The 20633-nt window shown below is 39.4% G+C and overlaps 1 protein-coding gene across 6 annotated transcripts in view; it reads left to right on the top strand.

Moving 5' to 3' along the window:
* TRIM9 (tripartite motif containing 9) overlaps positions 1–20633 on the top strand; it is a 96686-nt gene that overhangs the window by 31363 nt on the left and 44690 nt on the right. For all 6 annotated transcript variants that reach the window (XM_037503318.2, XM_037503317.2, XM_037503322.2 and 3 more), the window contains exon 2: positions 19592–19687. In XM_037503318.2, the coding sequence (XP_037359215.1) occupies positions 19592–19687 (96 nt within the window). The remainder of the gene's footprint in view (positions 1–19591; positions 19688–20633) is intronic.

Below are 20633 nucleotides of genomic sequence, written 5' to 3'. Positions count from 1 at the left end.
GTTTGCAATTGTATGGGGGAATATAAAAATAAAATTTAATATTTAAAAAAAAAAAAAAAAAGAAATGAGGTATGGGGCTTACACAGTGCACCAATAAAGTGAGGTGGCCTGCTGAACCCTAGCTCTCAACACTTAGAGATTTATAGACAATGCTGTATGTACCTGGAGACAAGATTGAGGGCTGAAGAGGAACCTGCTTAAGTAATGGGGCCTGAGCGCACAGTGACTGCAGCTAAACTAAATGTTATAGAATCTTGCCAACCTCTGTGCTTACATCAAAACTCTTACTTGGAAGTCAAGGGCTTATATCATTCAAGAGTGAGAATATGTCAGATTGACTTTCTGCTTCAGGTAATTGAAATTGCTGTCTCCTTTCTACTCAAAATCAAATCTGTAGGGATTCACAAATTAAATGTTGCTAATAGCAGCAATAGACAAAAATAAATAATACCAAGGGACAAGGCTGTTAATGAATTCCAGCAGACACCTAATAGTGGGGGTAAAAAGGTTTTGAAGTGTGGTTATTAACTAAAAAGTAATTCCTAGTTTGTTCACAGACCTTGGTTCTTTTGTTACTTTTAAAGGGTCTCCCCAAGTGTTGGGTAGTTTGTACTTTGCTTTACAACACTTTTAGGTATTTTTTTCCACCATATTAAAGAGTTTGAATGTATATGTTGAGAGAATTAATTTAAAAGGCCAAGCCAAAGAAGGATAATAATAGAATTTAGTAGCTGGATCATTGTGCCTGTCATACAAAAGATCTTGAGTCTGGATTGTTTGACTGTTCCATCCTTTTCTCCAGGGTGCCCATATTTGCAACTCACTTGCAATCCAAGTTTAGGATGATTTAGCTGTATGCATTATGCTCCTCTGCTGATTGCACACACATTAGCAAGTTACATGAATGCATCTCTTTCTGGGTGCTTTCTGGAAAAATCTCCCAACTCCCATCCTCAACACACAGCCACCTGCCTGCCTCCACCCCACTCACCCCCAATTCTCTTCAATCCTTTCTCCATAGTAGTGATTTTGCTAAGAGAACCACAGCTCCTCCAAGTGGCCTTGGACAAACCAAGGAGGGAGGGAATGAGAGAAAGCTAGGGAGTAACAAGTAGTGAGAGATAAAGAGAGCTTAAAAAAAGAGGGAGGGAGGGAGGGAGAGAGAGAGAATGGACGTGAGAGAGAAAGAGAGAGAGATTAGAAGACTAAAAACCAGGGAAAAGCTTTATTCTTTTTTTTTTTTTTTAAGATTTATTTATTTATTTATACAAGCACTGGGTACAGTCAGAAGCACGGGAAGGTGAGAGAATTCACCAGAGCCAGAGTGGGGAACAGAACAGGCAGACTGATGAAGTACACTGCTGAGGGGAGCAGGGACATCAGAAGAGGTCTGCGTGCCATGTGGGCCCCTCACCCAGTGGCCAGGGATCAAACTGGCGCTGAGGATCAAACTGGCGCTGCAGAGGCTGCGGGCAGCTTTGCAACCCAGCGCTCAATCGCTGCACCACCGGGGAGGCCCAAAAAGCTTTATTCTTTTAAGGACCTAGCCTTGAAAGGGACTTCAGATCATTTCTGTGGTATTACATTGATTGAGACAATCCCAAGAACCTCTCCAGATTCAAGAAGAAGAAGCATAGACCCCTGTCCTGTAGGTCACATTGTTAAAAGTAAATCTAGAAAGAGATAGGACCATTTTTTGAAAACATAATCTTCCATAGGGAGAGTTTCCTGTGCATATATAGACATAAATAGACAGGTATCATCTTTGCTCACAGCAGAATGTGAGCTCTATGAGGGCAAGAGATCATTTTGTTCATCATATCTCCAATATATGAAAAAGTGTTCACACCAGAGTGGGTGTTCAGTGTGTGTGTGTGTGTGTGTGTGTGTATTTGTTCAATGAGAGAATGAAAAATACAATGAATAGTAGCTCCTTCTGCAGGCCATTCCCAAGTTGTTCAGACCAGTGTGGCTGCAATGTAATAAATGTTTCTGGGAGGATTAGGAAGGGCAGGATTCCACTGAATGTACAGATTCTAACTGCTAAGAGGCATTCATATTACTGTAAGTCACAGTGATGCAGGTGCAAACTTTTCAGTCTTGATGAAAGAATAAGAAAAGCCCATAATGGTGCTTACACTAAATTATGTTAATGTAAATGTGAATGTTAAATCTGAAGTGTGATGATTTTTATTTTATGGATCAGAATCTAACTCAGTCATTGCTTTTGAATTTGTTAATCATTTATGCCAAAATCAACCATCTTTGCAGCTTTTTGAAATAGTGGAGCACTATCTTAGTGATGATAAATCAAAGGATTGAAATCTCAGAGTAATTAAAATTCTATAAAGTGTTTCTAAGGTGGCTTGCCTTCCATGTCACTGGGTACAAGGTAAATTGTATTAGTAATGAAATGATAGTTCAGTCCTTTTTTTGAAAGCCCTTGGGATGAAACCAAGTAATAAATATATATGGCTGCTAATTTAAGGAATTTAGCAGCAACTTGATCCATGATGGTCATGCTTACTACAGGTAACAGAAAGCATCAGTACACCTCTGGGCCACGTTTCTTAGATCATTACACTTAATATGACCCCTATCAGTGAGGCGAAGAACTCTGCATTAAGCCTTCATTATTTAAACGAATTATGACCTACCCAAATAAATAATAATATAATTAAATTTTTCTTTTTCTGTACACATGTTTTCTTTTCTGCAAGGTTATCATGCTGGATATCATGCTAGACTCGCTCAAATGCCTGTTGAACACCATGCTGTTATATTGGTCTGGCAATACTTGTTTCCTGTGAATGATTATTGACTTCTGGAGATCAGTTTTCCTTCTAAGTAAACACAACCCTAATTTAATAATTATTTTGAGACTTCATGATTTCTATAAATTTATAATGAATATGGAATTGCCTACAAATCAAATTTTATTTGATTTTATATAACAGAAACCCTGCTTTGGTTTGACTTTTCAATAAATACTTTACTAAGATAAATTCACATACCATACAGTGTATGCTTGTGAGCATATAGCTCAGTAGGTTTTAACATATTGACCTGTTGTGTAAACATTACTTCCTTTTTTTAAATTTTATTTTTATATTCCCCATACAATTGCAACCCCCTTATTTTGACCCCAATCCCTCCTTTCCCCGCCCCTCACCCCCATAGTGAGTTAATGGTTGTTTGTTGATTTTGATTTTTTTCTTTCTTACAGTTATTCTTTTTCCTGGTCCCTTATTTAAGTTTTCTAGATTCCTGCTATAAGTGAGACCATCCAGTATTTTTCTTTTTCTTTCTGGCTTATTTCACTGAGCATGATCCCTTCCAGTGCCATCCATGTTGCTGCAAATTGCATGTGTTTATCTTTTTTGAATGCTGAGTAATATTCCATGGTGTATATGAACCACATCTTCTTGATCCAGTCATCTATTTTTGGGCATTTGGGTTGTTTCCAAAGCTTAGCTATTGTAAATAGTGCTGCTGTAAACATAGGGGTGCAGGTGCTCTTTGGAATTATGTTTCTGTGTCCTTTGGGCAAATACCTAGGAGTGGAATTACTGGATCATATGGAAGCTCTATCTTTAGTAGGTTGAGGAATCTCCATACAGCTCTCCATAGCAGTTGGACCAGTTGTAAACATCACTTCTATCTGGATCTAGAATATTTTCATCATTCCAGGAAGAAACTATATCATGAGCAATTTCTATTCCCTTTCCTCCCATCCCTTGACGGCTCTTAATCTACAGACTTGTCTATTGTGGCTATTTCAGATAAATGGAATCATATAATGTGTAATCTTTGCATCTTTAGTTCAGTGTAATGTTTTCAATGTTTATTCATATTGTAACATGTATCAGTAGTATTGATACATTACTTTTTATTACTGAATAATATTCTATCATAGGGATATACTACATTTTATCTATCCATTTACTAGTTGATAGGCATTTGACTTCTGTGAATATAGCTGCTATTAATATTTCTGTACAAATGTTTTTTTAGACCCATGTTTTCAATTCTCTCATGTATATACCTAGGAGCAGAATTGTGGGTCATATGGTAACTCTATGTTGAACCTTTTTTTTTTTAAGATTTATTTATTTATTTATACAAGCACTGGGTACAGTCAGAAGCACAGGAGGGTGAGAGAATTCACCAGAGCCAAAGCGGGGAACAGAACAGGCAGACTGATGAAGCACACTGCTGAGGGGAGCACTGGGCGTGGCAGGAGAGGTCTACACACCACGTGGGGCCGGTGGCCAGGGATCGAACCTGCGGAGGCTGCAGGCAGCTTCGCAGCCCAGCGCTCAACCGCTGTGCCACCAGGGGAGGCCCTCTATGTTGAACTTTTTGAGGAATTGCCAAGCTACTTTCCAAAGTGCTACATCATTTTACATCCCCACAAGTAGTGTATTTCTCTACATCCAATACTTTTTATTCTGTGATTTTTATTATATTCATCCTACTGAGTAGTATCTTAATGAGTTTTGATTTGCATTTTAATTTGATTTTCTTAGTCTCGTGTTCTCAGTCATTAAAGAAGGCTTAATTTGTTTATTCTAGAATTAAATGTTTCCAAACTCTTCTTATCCTTCTGTATCAGTCAGGGTTCAATCAAAGAAGGAGAACTACTAAGATTTTCAGTCAGTCAGTCAGTCAGTTAGTTAGTTAGGTAGCTAATTTGTTGATTTATTAGTAGAGCTACAAAAGGCTGAAACAAGCACAAGCTTGTCTGTGAGGATGGAATGAAACCCTCCCAGTTCTTGCTTCTGAACTTGGCATGACATGATGCAGGTATCCTGTAAAATCTGGAGCTTTTGTTATAGAACTACACACACACACACACACACACACACACACACATACCTAGTCCAGGAATTAGAGATTACTGAAGGAAGGTCAGTGGGAAGTTGGAGTACTTTCTAACTCAGCTGCTGCCTTGTGCCAACTAGTTGAACCAGTAGAAAAATGACAATTTGTGTGAGTTACAAAATAACAGCTAATTCCCTTTCCCCCTCCAAATCTCCCACAAGAATCTCTCTTGTGCTTACCCTAATTGGACAAACAGGAAAGGAAATTCTGGGGGATGTATTTCCACCTACATTAACATATTGCAAAACTACCACCTCTTCTCAGTTCCATTCTAAAACCAAAGAACTGAAAAGCATTCGTGTAATCACTGAACTGCCTCATTCTATTAACCATGTGCAAATGCTATAGAACACATAAACGATCTCTAAGTTGTAAATCCTAATATTTGGTTTCCTATCCAATTTTCATATAAAACCTCTGTGGCTTTGATCCCTTCTAGTGCCTCAGGGTTAGCCTTAGCTAAGACAATACAACCTATTTGGGGGTCCACAGATGGGCCATAGATAAAACTGATCAAGAGCACTAATGCAGCCATTGAGCATTTACATTCTATCCCAGATGGTCTAATATTTGATTCTAATTTGTTCTCCATGTTTTATATATATTTACCTTTCTCTTCTCTCTATTCTTCCCACACTGCCTGCCTTCCTACCAACTTGCTAGCTCAGTTATACTCTAACCAGGACACCACACAGTCTACACACTCTGGTTTCTTCCTTCCCCAACACTTCTCTTCTCTCCATACTTCAATTAGTTATCCATTAGCATACCTGAGTTCTGTTATTTTAAATATCTAAGAAGAAATGAGCAGAAACTGAAGTTCTATATAAGATATTCATGATTGGTTCTAATAACATTCTTAGAAATTCAAAGGTAGAAACACTATTGGAGATTATAATGTATGCATTTTAGGATCTCATATAAGCAAATTTAGCCACTAATAGCACAATATCACTACCATTATTAACGATGAACGTAGATAGTGCTTTATGCTAGGAAAAAAATATATATATATATATAATCACAGGACACTGAAAACAAGAAAAGAAGGCCAGCCCTTGTTCACCCAGAGAAAGTTAGAGATAGGTCTGGAAGAAAACTGTTGTCAGGTGGATTGGGTTGGTACGAGAGCAGGTGAGTTTTGACTCCTGCTAAAAGCTCACAATGGGCCTCCCTGGTGACACAAGGGGTTGAGCACAGTACTATGAAGCTATCCGCAGCCTCTGCAGCACAAGTTTGATCCCCAGCCTGCCAGGGACCTACCCACACGACGCAGCAGACCTCTCCTGACTCGCCCACCGCTCCCCTCAGCAGTGTACTTCAGTCTGCCTGTTCTGTTCCCACTCTGTCTCTGGTGAATCCTCTCACACACCACCACCCCCACCCCCTGGCCCCCGCACCTCTGCCTGTATCCTAGTTCTTGTGTGCATAAATAAATAAATCTTTAAAAAAAGAAAAAGCTCACAATGAAGTGCCTCCAGTTCCTCCCCTCCCACCTGTCAATATGTGGCCTCCAGTGGCCTCATGACCTGCACCAATCTATTCTTACCTAAGGAGGAAAATGCCCAGTGGGAGGGCTGGAAGGAGAGAAGTGTTTACCTTTCTGGCCAACAAGGCAAAACTTGTATAATTTTAAAGTCCCTTTTCCTCACCAAACTTTTCTCAACATTAGTGCAAATTCCCTTAACTACAAAATCGTTCACTTGACAACTAGAAATAAAGGATGTAAAAGGGAACTATTTAGCTTAAATTAAAATTTAATAAGAATAAATATCAGTGAAAGGATAGTGGGTATTAGACCAGTCACCAGTGACTGATGTCAGGTCCTTCCTATGATTTGAGAGGAGGACGAAAGCTGAGTCGGCATCAGGGGACAGCCTGCAGGGCAAGGAAGGCACACATAACAGACATGCAGACTTTACCAGATTTGGCCCCTTATCTGGGTAGAGGCAATGTCAGGCTGAGTACTGAGGTTTTTGAATATCAGCTCACAGCATAATGCATCAACATACTGGGGTGAGAGGAAGTTGATGCAGTGATCATGTTTGTTTATGCAGAGGGTCCTCATTACAGTCCTGAATATTTATATCCTTATAAAAGCTGCAATTTTTTTTATAGAGGCATGTTTTATTTATTTGTTTATTTGTTTGTTTTGTTTATACATGCACTGGGTACAGTCAGAAGCGCGGGAGGGTGAGAGAATTCACCAGAGCCAGAGCAGGGAGCAGAGCAGGCAGAAGGACCGAAGTACACTGCTGAGGGGAGCAGCGGGCGGCAGGAGAGGTCTGCGTGCCATGCGGGACCCTCCTCCGGTGGCAGGGGAGCAGCCGGGGATCGAACCGGCGCCGCAGAGGCCGCGGGCAGCTTCACAACCCAACGCTCAACCGCTGCGCTACTGGGGAGGCCCTGCAATTTTGTTTTGAAGCTTATTATTATTGTTGTAGCTTATCAGCTGTGCATACGCTTTCCTTTCTAAGATTCCTGTTGAGGGTAATACCTTCCTCAAGTACAACTTCAGACCCAGCAATGATTCTAGTCCCACTGTTCAGAAAGAGACTTGGTTTAATGGATTCAGGAATGGAATCCACTTTCAGAATGAAAACGATTTTAATTTGTATAAATGTTATTCAGAAAATGTGTTTATAAAATATTCTTTGAAATACTTAATCATTTTAGGTTGTGAAATGAAAATGAAAAACCTAGGGCCTCCCCGGTGGCGCAGCGGTTGAGCGCTGGGTTGCGAAGCTGCCCGCGTCCTCTGCGGCGCCGGTTCGATCCCCGGCTGCTCCCCGGCCACCGGAGGAGGGTCCCACATGGCGCGCAGACCTCTCCTGCCGCCCGCTGCTCCCCTCAGCAGTGTACTTCGGTCCTTCTGCCTGCTCTGCTTCCCGCTCTGGCTCTGGTGAATTCTCTCACCCTCCCCCACTTCTGACTGTACCCAGTGCATGTATAGACAAAACAAACAAACAAACAAATAAAATAAATAAATAAATAAATAAATAAACATGCCTCTATAAAAAAAAAAAAAAAAAAAAAAAAAAAAAAAGAAAATGAAAAACCTAGACATGTTTCTGTATTTTTTAATTAATAAAATAAAACATTACTAAGAAGGGGGATGATGATAAAGTGAAAGAGTACTCGTGTGCAATAACAGCACCTAATTTTAACAGAGAACTAGATAATAAGCATTTAAATTTACACCATTCCGAGTGCCTAAAGAATGACTCTGGGAGTCTTGTCTCCAGGAAACTAATAGTTTGTGAAAATAAGGAAAGACATTGGGGATGAACACTTATGGTTTGCTATGAGGTGCTTTAAAATTTATTACCTCCACTTTGAATTAAAACATCGGAATTCACAAGAAGGCCAGGCTGTGCAGCCTGCGCTTGGTGGGTGGGGGAGTGAGCTGCAGTCCAAAACAGGCATGTCCCTGCACATTGCACTGTCTGTGATGTTAGTGGCAGATTCAGCAGTCACCTCGCATAACCTGACTCATGCAAGCTTATCACAGGCTTTCTTTGGAAATGATTGCACAGTTATTTAGTCGTTTACAGAATCAACCAATTCCCATGGTTGTGGGAGTCAAATCTTAGATTCTAACTAGCAGAGCAAAAATCTGCTGTCATGGAAACCATTCCCATTTCACTAGGTTGGAGCTGCAATTCACTTGCTTGGAGACAGAGTGATAATAATGCAGGTTAGAAAGGGTGAAAAGAAATCAGACATTGCTTAAATCCACTTTTCTGAACAATGTTGATGATAACTATGAATTTTATTTTGGATGGAAACAGAGCTGTAAATACCGATCCTGAAAGTCCTTTTGATAAGGGGGTAGTGGGATGGAGACCTAAATATGTTTTAGATATTTAAGATATCCAAGAGTTTTTCTTTTGCCAACAAAGAGGATCATTTATTAGACTAATATTGTGTTTTAGTTTGTTCTCACAGGAATTGAAGGAATGCAGTGAAGGGAGAGTTATTTTAAGAATAATTTAATTTCTTTATATTTAGACTTAATAAATTAAATGTTAGGGCTCTCAGAGAAGGAATATGTGGTTTTATCATCAGTACAAAAGGATTGCTTGCCCTTCAAGCTCATAATCAGAGTAAAGGAACAGAACACATCTGTACGCAAGTTCTTGCTACAAAGCTATGACATCATGAGCTGATCAGGTAGCATGCATGTGAATTACGAGCCTTAAGGTATTTGTGCCTTCCCAAAAGATGGGAAAATTCAAAGGGTAAATGAAGATCCTGGCAGAAATGGTGTGTCATTTTATTTCTTGCTCCATGACTCCAAACATTCCTGCCTCCTCTGAGGAATGGTCATTTTTCAAATAGGCACATATTTCCTTCTAAGGCACCTTCAACCCAACCTTTCATAAAAATTAAAATCCTGTCACTGTGAAAGTGCACACACACTAGGTTACCATTTGCCATTTGACTAGATTGCAGGTGCTGCTGGGTACCTTCACTAGAGAAAAAGCAGCAACATGACCAGGGAAAGGGCTTGAGAGATTGAGAGATAACAGTCTTCTTTCCAGGCAGCAACAGCCTCTGAGTGTAAGACTCCCAATGTCAAGTCCTAAAGAAAATTAAGTGAAATATTTCTATTGGGTGTTATGGATATCTACTTAAATTTAGAGATTTCAATTGGAAAAAGAAGACCACCTGAAAAAATGCTTTAAAAAAAAAAACACAACATGGCATCTTAGTAAACACATTAACTGTATCTTTGGAGGAAATGTCTATTTTTAACAAAATTTATTGACAGTAAAATATACAAATCTTAAGCTAAATAAACTTTTACATACATTTGTATTTTTTAATTTAAGGATTAAATTTAAAAACTTAATATTTCAGCCACCAAATCAAACTATAAAACATATCCCGACCTCAGAGAATCTCTTCATGACATCTTCTAGTCTATTTCTCTACTTCCAGAAGTCACCATTTTCCTGACTTCTGTCATCACAGGTTAGTTCTGCCTATTTTTGAGCTTTGCATAATAACAATTTGTACTTTTCTATGTCTGACTTCTTTTATCCAACCTAATGTTTTTAAATGTGTGGTTTGTGTATATCACTGCCCTGAACCTTTTATTGTTAAGCAGTGTTGCATTGTGTGACTATATACAAGTTATTTATCCATATTATTGTTGATAGATAGTAGGCTGTTTCTAGCTTGAGGCTATTATAAATAAAGCTGCTATGAGCATTTCATCCAAGTCCTGTGTAGTGTAGGTATATATTGAACTTTGCTATAAAATGCTACTCTTCCCAATTGGCTTTGCCATTTTAACTTCCACTAACATGTGAGCCTCTCCATCCTCACTAGCACACAGATGTCAGGCTAGGGGGACTGTGGAAATCTTTCTGTACATGTCCTTTTTTCTTTAAGATTTATTTATTTATACATACAATAACTGGGGTTTAAACCAGAGTTACAAGGGATGAGAGGATTCACCAGAGACAGTAGGGAGCAGAACAGGCAGATCTACTGAAATACATTGCTGAGGGGAGCAGCAGGTGAGGCAGAGAGGTCTGCTGTGCCATGTGGATTGCTCCCTGGCCCGCTGGGGATTGAACTTGTGCTGCAGTGGCTGGGATAGCTTGATAGCGCTGTCTTTAACCCCTCCACCACCAGGGAGGTCCATGTGTCCTTTGTTTTTAAAGAAATCATGCTAATCTCTGCAGCAGTATTATAGACAGCAGAAGTCAGAATTAGAATTCAGATATTGTTATTAACATTTCCTAGTATCCTAATGATCCCATACATCTGGGGATAAATAAAAGGAGTTTTTCTTAGATGAAGTATAAGTTCAAGTCAACGGAGATCTCAGGGAAACTATAAGCTGATGAACTGATTTAAGTAGGAAAGGAACACTTTCATATCTAAAACACATATCAGATAAGCCTTCTGAAATGAACAACAGCCACCTGCTCTGAAGAGACTGAAAATGAACTCCCTGTCCCAATTTTTGAGAAGTCATTGAAATTCAGTAACAGACCACAGCCTGGTGGGGAAGCAATCATGGTTGGTGATTTAGTCCTGGGGCTGTTGGAGCAGATCCATCACATAGAATTTCTGCTTTATCAGGAGGTCAGATGCCTCAAACACCCCCCCCCATGTGTATGGAAAGAGCTGAATAGTCAACTCTTGATATTTAATTCAACCTTGAAATGTGTCTACAGGTTGCAATGGTCCACATTCTTTTTATTTTTTGTGGGATTTTGCTTTCCATCTAAAGCGCCTCCAACTTCAAAGGGCCAACAGGAGATGCTTAGTCTAAACAGTTTTACTAAACACAATGTGAAGCAGTGTGGCCCTTGCCAAAGGGAATAAGCATACAACTCTTAACTGAATGCCTTCTTGTGTGTATTAGGTTTCTATTACTGCTGTGAAAATTACCAAAAATTTCATAACTCTGGACACAGATGGTTTTTTATATCTTTAAGTTCTGTAGGTTAAAAGTCTAATATACAGGGCTGAGTTGCCTGCTGGATGCTCTGGGGGAGAATCCATTTCCTTGCCTTTTCTCTCTACTAAAAAACAAGTTTTTTAAGAAGAAAAACAGACTATAACAAATAGAAATATAAACAAAATAGATGAAATAAAGTTGACTATATCAACTAATAAAATAAATGTGGAGAGCCTAAATCCAAAGACAAATATAGTCTTACAATAAAAGATAAGCAAAGTTATAAGAAAGTGAGACAGGGAGAGAATAGAGAACTAATAATTTCAGATGAAATGGAGTTCAAGGTAAAAATAACTAAGTGAAAGAAGCTTATAATCTAATGTTAAAAGGTATAATTAATGCGTACAGATGATTAAGCAAAAGTGAAAGCCACAGTTTCCATAAACTAAAAACTCCTGGAAATACATAACATTAGAACACAATCAAAACACAGTCCTTTTATTTGTTTGAGCATATTCTAGTTCAAATAGACAAATACTAATCAGGAATGTAGGGTATCTGAATAACCAAGATAGCAAGTTCAATTAATGTATAAAAAAGTTTATATTATGCATATGATCTTTATATATATCCCCTCTTGTATCAGAGAAGAATATATTCTTCTCATATGCCCATTGAATGTTTACCACAAGCTATTACATACATGTACCTATCCACAAGTGATGCTTATAAATTCTAAAGAGTAGAGATTTTGTGAACCAGATGTGACCATAATCTACCAAAACTAGTAATCCATTTCACTTCCTCTCCAGCAAACCTTAGCTGGATCTTCCAGGTGATTTTCCATTCTTTGACCCTATGGCTTTTGGTAAGCAAACACATATGAGAGGCCAGGTTTATCCACAGATAGTCATCAGCATTTGGAAGAAGCTAATTTGTTCAACAAATTTAGGTAGCACACTATGGGCTAGACCTCTTCTAATTGGTTTACAAATAATACCAGTGAGAACTTACACCTTAATTAGAAAACAATCAATAAGAAGCTTTTGGAAAAAACTTAGCCCTGCACCATAGTAATTTTAAAATGCAAAATTAAAAATGAGATTTTATGATGTGGTACATTACCCTACAGCTTAGTCTGGCCACAGGCTTTTTGGTTTGAATCCCTGTTCTATTTCTTAACAGCTTTATGATTTTTTTTAAAGATTTTATTTATTTATCTTTGCGTAGAAGAACTGGGGTGTAGGCCAGAGGTATGAGTGGTGAGAGGATTCACCAGAGACAGAGTGGGAAGAAGAGCAGGCAGATTTACTGAAATACACTGCAAGGGGAGTGGTGGGAGGGACAGGAGACATCTGGTGTGCCATATGTGGGTTAGCTCCTTAGCTGGGGACCAAACTCAGGCAGTCACAGTGATAGCACTGAGACTTACCCTCTATGCCATCAGGGAGGCCCAGCTTTATGTTTTTTGATCACTTAGCCTCCCTTACCTTAATTCTCACCTATAAAAAATTTGAATAATAGTATACACCTTTGGTGGGTAGTTTTGTGAAAAGATAATATGTGTAAAGCATTCAAACAGTTCCAGTCACATTGTAAATGGTATCAAAGTATTATGTAACTGTTGAAAAGAGGCAGTAATGTATTTAGCCAGATTGGAAAATATGCATAGCATATTAAGTGGAAAGGGCAGATTTCAAGACAGCAATAGGTATATGACATGATCCCAATTTTGTTGAAACACGTTATATAAAGACATACATTTTGCCTATAAATATATACAAGACACAAAAGATAAACATCAAGGGTTCATTATCCAGTCTTTTAATAGTGTGTCTCTGGTGAGACTGAGCATTTTATTTTCTTCGTTTAAGTTCTCTAATTTTCTGACTTATCTGAAATTTGTATTTTCTGCTTCTGAAATAAGGGGTAGAATGTTCTTTCCTGAAATAAAGTATCTTGATCCCATTAGCTGTTTAGTTCTTATCATTAGAAATGTAAAGGAATGGATAAGAAGTCATTCCTGCCTTAGCACTTAACACTTGAGTCTCTTCTAAAGCATTTGTGTATTTTAAAAATCATTTCTTTAGTTTGTCACATATTTTTCTAATATATCTTTCTATCTATTTTACTTTGGAAAATAAGTGTGATTGAGAGATTCTACTGGGGTGCTTAAATACTATAGAGAACTGAAATTTTATAAAATCAAATCTGTTTTACTTATCTTAACACTGTTAAGACAAGGAAGAATGACATACCAGATCTGTAAACACAACAGCTTCTTGGAAAAGGACTCTGAGCCTAGGGTTAGGACCTTAGAATTCTCCAGAGAAAAGACAGCATGTGCACAAAGGGGCTCTGTCCAGAGTCCATCTCTGGGTTGTAAAACCCAATATTTATACAAAGGTTTAGCCCAAGGAAGGCATATTTTTAATCCCATGCTGCAAATACTTAGCAACTGCCTAACAACACAGAGGTCATGTTTTAGAACATACAGAGAAAGGCATGCTCTCTGCCAGAGCCCCGGGCCAAGTAGCAATCACCTTGCAGCTTGTGTGTCTGCTGCTATATTAAAGTGTCATGCCCTCGATCACAACTGCTGCATGAATACTTTCATAGCTTCCAGTCATAGAGATATGGCAAATCAATTTTTCCCCAAGAAGCTCTGAACATTGAATGAGGCACTAGTTGTTTTTTTTCCCCTCCTCTCTGTGCTCTGAGGCAAAACATGACTTCCCTATATTTTAGTTTAAAAAAATCTGTCCTGCTTATTTGCATCTCCAGTTTGATGGTTTGCTCTCTAAGGTGTAGAAATACCTGAAGTGTGGTGGATAAAGACTACACAGAGTGTGTCTGGAATCTGAACTCTGGTCACAGCTATCTATGTCTTGCTAGGAAAGCAAATACTTCTCATTTTCCCTGAGAGGCAGAGAAGTTACATTTTTATTATTAGTTAGAAGTTTGATCCTCTGCTTTGTTAGAGAGTCTATGGGAGAAAACTTTAAATGGACATTATCAAGCTCAGAATGGTGATGTTTGAGAACAATAATGGCTCCTAAAAGGAAGAGACTATGTCTATTTTCTTTATCATTGTTTTCCTAGCATGAATCACTGTGCTTGGCCCATGATGAAACTCCATGAATGCTGATTAATTAATAAATCATGAGGTCATTTTTAAGGCTGGTATGCCGTATCCAAAGCCAAAAGCTTCCCGATATTTCACTCATATCTTCTCACACATACTCTTCATGTTCCATATTTGCATTCACACACATATTCACATGTACAATTTCACACACACACACACACACACACACACACACACACACACACACACTGGACTGTGTATTCAGTTCCCAGGCCCAACCGATCACTTGGCAGATCACAGCTTGTCCACTACCCTATTCCTGCTGCTGGGCTTGGACAAGTTGGCATCTCCAGCCTCTGAGGCTTCTACTCATCCAACTGCATTGATCTTCCACCATAAGAGACATCCTTTTGTGGTGGCAGGAAAGGTGTAAGCGGGAAGAATAGAAATTTTAGCTACAGGGGCCTCCTTGGTGGTGCAACGCGTTAAACACAGCACTGTGAAGTAATCCACAGACTCTGCACTGCAAATTCGATTGCTGGCCAGCCAGGGAGCTACCCATATGCCATAGCAGACCTCTCCTGTCTCACCTGCTGCTCCCCTCAGCAGTGTATTTCAGTCAGACTGCCTGTTCTGTTCCCCGCTCTGTCTCTGGTGAATCCTCTCACTGCTGTACCTCTGGCCTGTACCCCATTTCTTGTACACATAAATAAATAAATCTTTTAAAATAAAGACATTTTAGCTCAAAGGTCATCGACCCCAGCTTAAAGGTTCCCCAAGTACTAGTCACTCTGTAAATTCTTATTCCTTTACCTCCCCTAGCCCAGTCCCTGCCCAAGGCCTCAGGTCAGTAGGATAAAGCCAGCATTGGATCCAAGTCACTGACCCTCTCCCATGAGAGTTCTTTCTTTGACAGGGGTTTTATTCAAATTCACCAAAAAACTCCACACAGGAAAAAATACGTTGAACATTTCATGAGTAGCCATGCTATGGTTTATGGTTTATCTGTCTGTAAGCATAATAAAATTCCTCAAACTCAATCATGATCCCTCATCAGTTCACTTTTGGTTCTATATACTCTCATAATGCATTGTTTTTATTTCTTCCTGAATGGGTAGGAAAGAATTCTCCTTTTTGGGAAGTTGAAGCAAAGAGTATGATTTTGGAATCAGACTGGGGTTTGTGGTTCAGCTTTTCCAGGTTTGAGTAGTAAAATGTTAACTCAGGTATGTCATCTCTGAACCATCACAAAATGGTGGGGTAGTGATTGGGATCAATTAAGTCATATTAAAAGGGCCCATCAGAGTTCCTGAATTATGAGACATAGCCAATGTATAGTAACTATTCTAATATCTTGCTCTTACTTTTCCATCATATGATATCAGGAAGGTAGTGAGACTCAAAAATCAGTATTTCTTCAAGAAAAATTGTTATCCTCAGGGGGACAGGTAGGGGGAGGAGAAAGATGCTTCCTTCAGAATCACACTGCATCCATTCTCACTTTGCTCCTTGTTTTAAGTTGACTTTGGTACCTGGGAAGGAGGTGGTGCGGGTGTAAGTCCTGAGCAGCTGCACTGTGACAAGCTGCAGGGAGAAGCAGCAAGGTTGTTTTCTGGGTCATCACTGTCCTAACTTGCTTGCCGACTCATCTACTTTGTACCAATTCTTTGGGTTGACTGTTTTTGACCCATCCCTCGCCTGTAACTTTAGATCCCAGACAGCCAGGAAGCTTCCTTTCATTTGTCCCAATTTGTCGCTGTCAGATATTTGCAGTAAGTGGCAGGGAGAGATGACACATGAATAATGTTTACAGCAGGAAATGGAAAGGAGACACTGTCTTCCATCTGGGCATGCTCGGCAGCTGGGCGGATGCACGGGCAAGGAAGGAACTGATCAGGATGGAGTGAATTCTATTACTCATTTCACAAGCCTAAATAATAATGGGTCCTGAAACATCCTCCACGTGCTCTCCCAGATGAAGCTCCTGATCTCCTGTAACATTCGCTGCGCTGGGAGGCGAGGGGAGCTAGAGTCTTGGTGGAAGTTGAAAGAGAAAAGCCAGAGAGGCGAGGAGAGAGGGAAGAGGCAGAGTTCTTTGTTTCTCTCCTTTACACTCTAAACAGTTCATTTTTCTGGGAGATCTTGGTTATTCAGAGCATGCCCTGAGGACTTGACTTGAAATTTGTCAGTGCTTCTTTGGCTACATCATTTTCCACTCTCATTCGCTTTTTGATCATCACACCTTTTCAGAAAATTGGAAAACAAATATCCAAGAAATCAGGACATCATTACTTAGACATTATAAACAGCCTCTAATGACTGACCGCATGATGCCAGAACAAAAACACACCCGAAATATTTGCATCTCCAATGTTCTCAGTAATAAATTTACAGGACTGCTCTGTGGTCCTGAATACAGAACATCTGTTAGCACAGGGCAGGAATTTAAATGCTTCTGGGAAACAAAATCAATCTATAATAATGTTCTTCTACATAAGCTGTAGCTTATAAATGTGATCAAAAGACTATCCTATAAAAGCAATGCATTATAAACCCTCCAATAAGAGAATTTTCTGGTGATAAATAGTTACCAGGATTTTTCAGGCTCCTTCTTGATTGCTTCAAGTTGGTATTTATCTTATATTGCAATTATTTATCAGAACAGCCATTAGCCGGGTAGCAGGCATTTTGGGCACCAAACATAGACACAAAAGGAAGAAATCTGCAAATGAACTGATTTTTGTTGTTCACTCATTGTTTTGCTATATAAAATCCTGGGAGAGGATAAGGCCAGCATTCTTCTACAGCTACACAATAATTTTTCTCTAAGTATGCAACCCGTGGGGTCAATAATTCTTTATGATGTCACATCTGATTTATATTATATAGACAGTTAATTGCAAGGCTAGAATACAAGAAGTCAGGTAGCTTCAGTTCTGTGTACCTGAATGAATTTGACTTCTGTCCTCCAATCTTACTAATACAGTATAATATAAATTTTGTAATATTATATTTATATATTATACATTAATGTATTGATTAATTAATATATTTATATATTATGTAAATATATTGGGTAGATTATAATATATTATATATTATGTAATGTTATAATAATAAAAAGAGGCAGGAAACTCTGATAGCCCCACAAACATCTACTCATTCAGCAAAGAAGAGCTCTAAGTGCTAAAGTAGCAATGAAAAAACTCCTCTAGAATATATCTCTTATTTTATTGTCTCGGCAGTAAGGAGACCCTCTTCCTTCCTTCATCCCCTGGAAAAAGTTCTTAAAGAGAAAACTTTTACCCCAAATTTTGGTGCAGCTGAGACCTTGTAATAAACAGTCAAGTATCCTATACCCCAACTATAGGCTCCTGGGTGCTTTTTCTTACTCAGTTGTGGGTCTAGCCTCCCAGTGTCTGGGTGCCAGATCAACATATAGGAGATGAAGGGTATCCTCCAACTGACCTTGTTCCAAATCTGCCCCAAGAATCCCCCCTTTCAGTCAGCAGGTATCTGTGAGCAGGAAGAAGGTGAGGAAGGGATATTCCAATCAACAGGATTCAGCATGTGCCCTGTGCCAGCAGGTTCTGGGCTTTAGACACAACACCTCCTGCAATACAACTTCTCATTTTATGGATGAGGTAAAACTATGTTTAGAAGGTTGAACAGCCAGTAACTGGAAGACTTTGTGAATGCCAAAGAGTTCCCTTGCTCACTACCCTTTACTAGCAGGAGCTTTCACGTGGATTAATGCGTTAAACTCTCACAGCAACCCAACTACAAAGTATTATTATTATTCCCATTTTTTTCCATTGGAGTAACTCAAACAGAGATAATTTTCTCAATGCCAAACTTAGTAAGGCACAGAGCCAGAATCTGAACCTTTCCAATGCCTGTGTTCCTTCTACCATCCCACATTATTTCCACCAAGTGTTTGACTTGCATATTTTTAAAAAGATTCAATGCCTGACTTAGTACTTAATAGGGCAAATACAAGAGAAAAGCATTCATTGGACCAGGAGTTATAGTTTTAAGGCTTTGTCCTTTTTTTAAAGACTAGATGAAGCATTGTGTTGGCAAGAAGAAGTGTCGATTTCAGTTTTCAAAGAAGGTGTTATGGGAATTGGAAGTTTGTCACTGTAGTTTAGAGGAGGGATGGAAGGAAATGCTTAGGCAGCTAAAAGAAGGAATTTTGGATCCAGTACAGTAGAATGGCTGCAAGTAATAGAAAACTCCAATATAGGGACTTAACTAAAAGCTTTTTCCCCCCATATAACAAGAAGCCTAGTGGCAGGAGATTTCAAGTGTGGCTCCCTGACTTAGGACTTCCTCTTTCCAACCCTCCCCCTTCCCATGCTGGTCTTGTCATGAGAGTCATAGGCATCTGCCATCCAGTCCAGTGGGAACAAAAAGCAAGAGGTTGCATCAGCCACACTGGGGCCATGTCAGTAGAAGAGCAGAAGTTTTCTCAGACTCTGCCAGCTCCCATTCGACTCACTCTTAGGTGTCACCAATCAGCAACATGTCCTGTGGCCATTCAGCGGACAGTGAGGCTAGAAAGCAAGTGCTCACCTAGACACATTACCCTTCCCCAACAGAAGTGCATCCCCACAGGATGGGATTCACCTGGGTTTAGGAGGCTGGCGTGGTGAGGAGTTAGGGCAACAGGGCTGTACTTGGGAGAAAGAAGATGACGGAGATGTCATCTCGCTCTTTATCTAAACACTTATAGCTCATCAGTGATCGAGCCCTTCCCTCCCTCACCTGCTCTCCACTCCCTAATTCTTTCTGCCAACCCCAGCCCAACAGCCCTTTGGATTAAAAAAATGTTGATAATTGCCAAGTCATCTGACTTGCTGTTCTTTTGTTTAAATTCCTGGCAAATAATAGGCATTAAATAAATTATTCCTGAAATAATTACTTAAAGAGATGAGGATATTCTGGGCAGCTGTCAACTGGTGAGGGCTTTTGACTGCAGTGGTCTATGGTTGGAAGTATTCACTGCCTTAGGGGAAAAACCACTTAGGAATATATGGAAGGAGTCCAGATGCTGTTGTTCCCAGAATTCTCATGTACAAATGTTGGTTAAGTAAAAATGTCAGGTACAAATGGAGGACCCTTGGGTCTTAGATCAAAACAGCCCCTTGTTACCACTTCCTGTGATTTTAGCTTTATGGTTTCCTTTGTCTCTGCAGAGTCAACTCTCCCAGGCGCTAAATGGACTGTCAGACAGGGCCAAAGAAGCCAAGGAGTTTCTGGTGCAGCTTCGCAACATGGTGCAGCAGATCCAGGTACTGGCAGTGTAGAACAACCTCAAGGGTTAAGATGCAGCTGGGGAAGGGGAAGTTTGTCTCTTTTGTCTGTTTATTTTTATGTGTTGTGGGGAATTCCTGTTTATTTTTTCTGTCTCTTCTAATACGTACAAAGACACATACAGACTAACTTTAAAGCTACCCCTTCCTGAGGTGTTGCATTTTGCCAACAAGTCAGAAACATAACCTGGTTCGCTGAATGATTTATCTTCCACGCTGAGGTCTAATTCTCTACTAATGGAGCTGTGGAAAGAGGCCTCTGTCAGGTGACTCTATAAATTCAGTCATTATTGTTGAGGGGTTTTTTTTTTTTTAACTCTATAGGTTCCCAAAACACCATGCAATAATAATATCTTATTTAATGGTAACAAATTGTTCACATTTTTCTTTTTAGATCACCTACCTGTATTCACTCTGCTTTCCATCTTCCCTTCCCCAGTTCTTTACTTCTTTCCTTTCAGTCCCTCCTTTCTTCTTTCCTTCCTTCTGGTCCTATAGTAATTCTTTTCCCCTAAGCAGGTGTTAAGCATTCTTCAACCATGACCCCTGCTTACTAGAATTTCACATTGCCTTATTTGGACACAATGACCTAACTGATCAGACAGCATTTGAGAGCTTATGAATTCTTCCATATAGCTAAGGGGAAGGAGCCATAAACTGCATGAGATGCTAAAATAATGACCTTCTGTGCTATTTGCCATTCTTATGTTTTGAGGTTTGCCTCACAGAAATAACCTGAGCTCTGGCCTCCAGTAAATAGGCTTTCTGAGCTAATATTTAATCCATGTCAAGACAGAAGTGGCTTTTAAATGTAAACCAGCCTTTCAAAGCATCTCACAGTGATTTCTTTGCCATTTTTTTGGCATGCATGCCCATGTTAAAACTTTTGATTCCCTAACAGCCTAATAGTATACACTTCCTTCTG

The sequence above is a fragment of the Talpa occidentalis genome, unplaced genomic scaffold (genome assembly GCF_014898055.3).
Source record: "Talpa occidentalis isolate TD23 unplaced genomic scaffold, MPIMG_talOcc4v2.1 talOcc4.11, whole genome shotgun sequence".
Classification (NCBI taxonomy): domain Eukaryota; kingdom Metazoa; phylum Chordata; class Mammalia; order Eulipotyphla; family Talpidae; genus Talpa; species Talpa occidentalis.
This window is presented reverse-complemented; position numbering and strand designations above follow the sequence as displayed.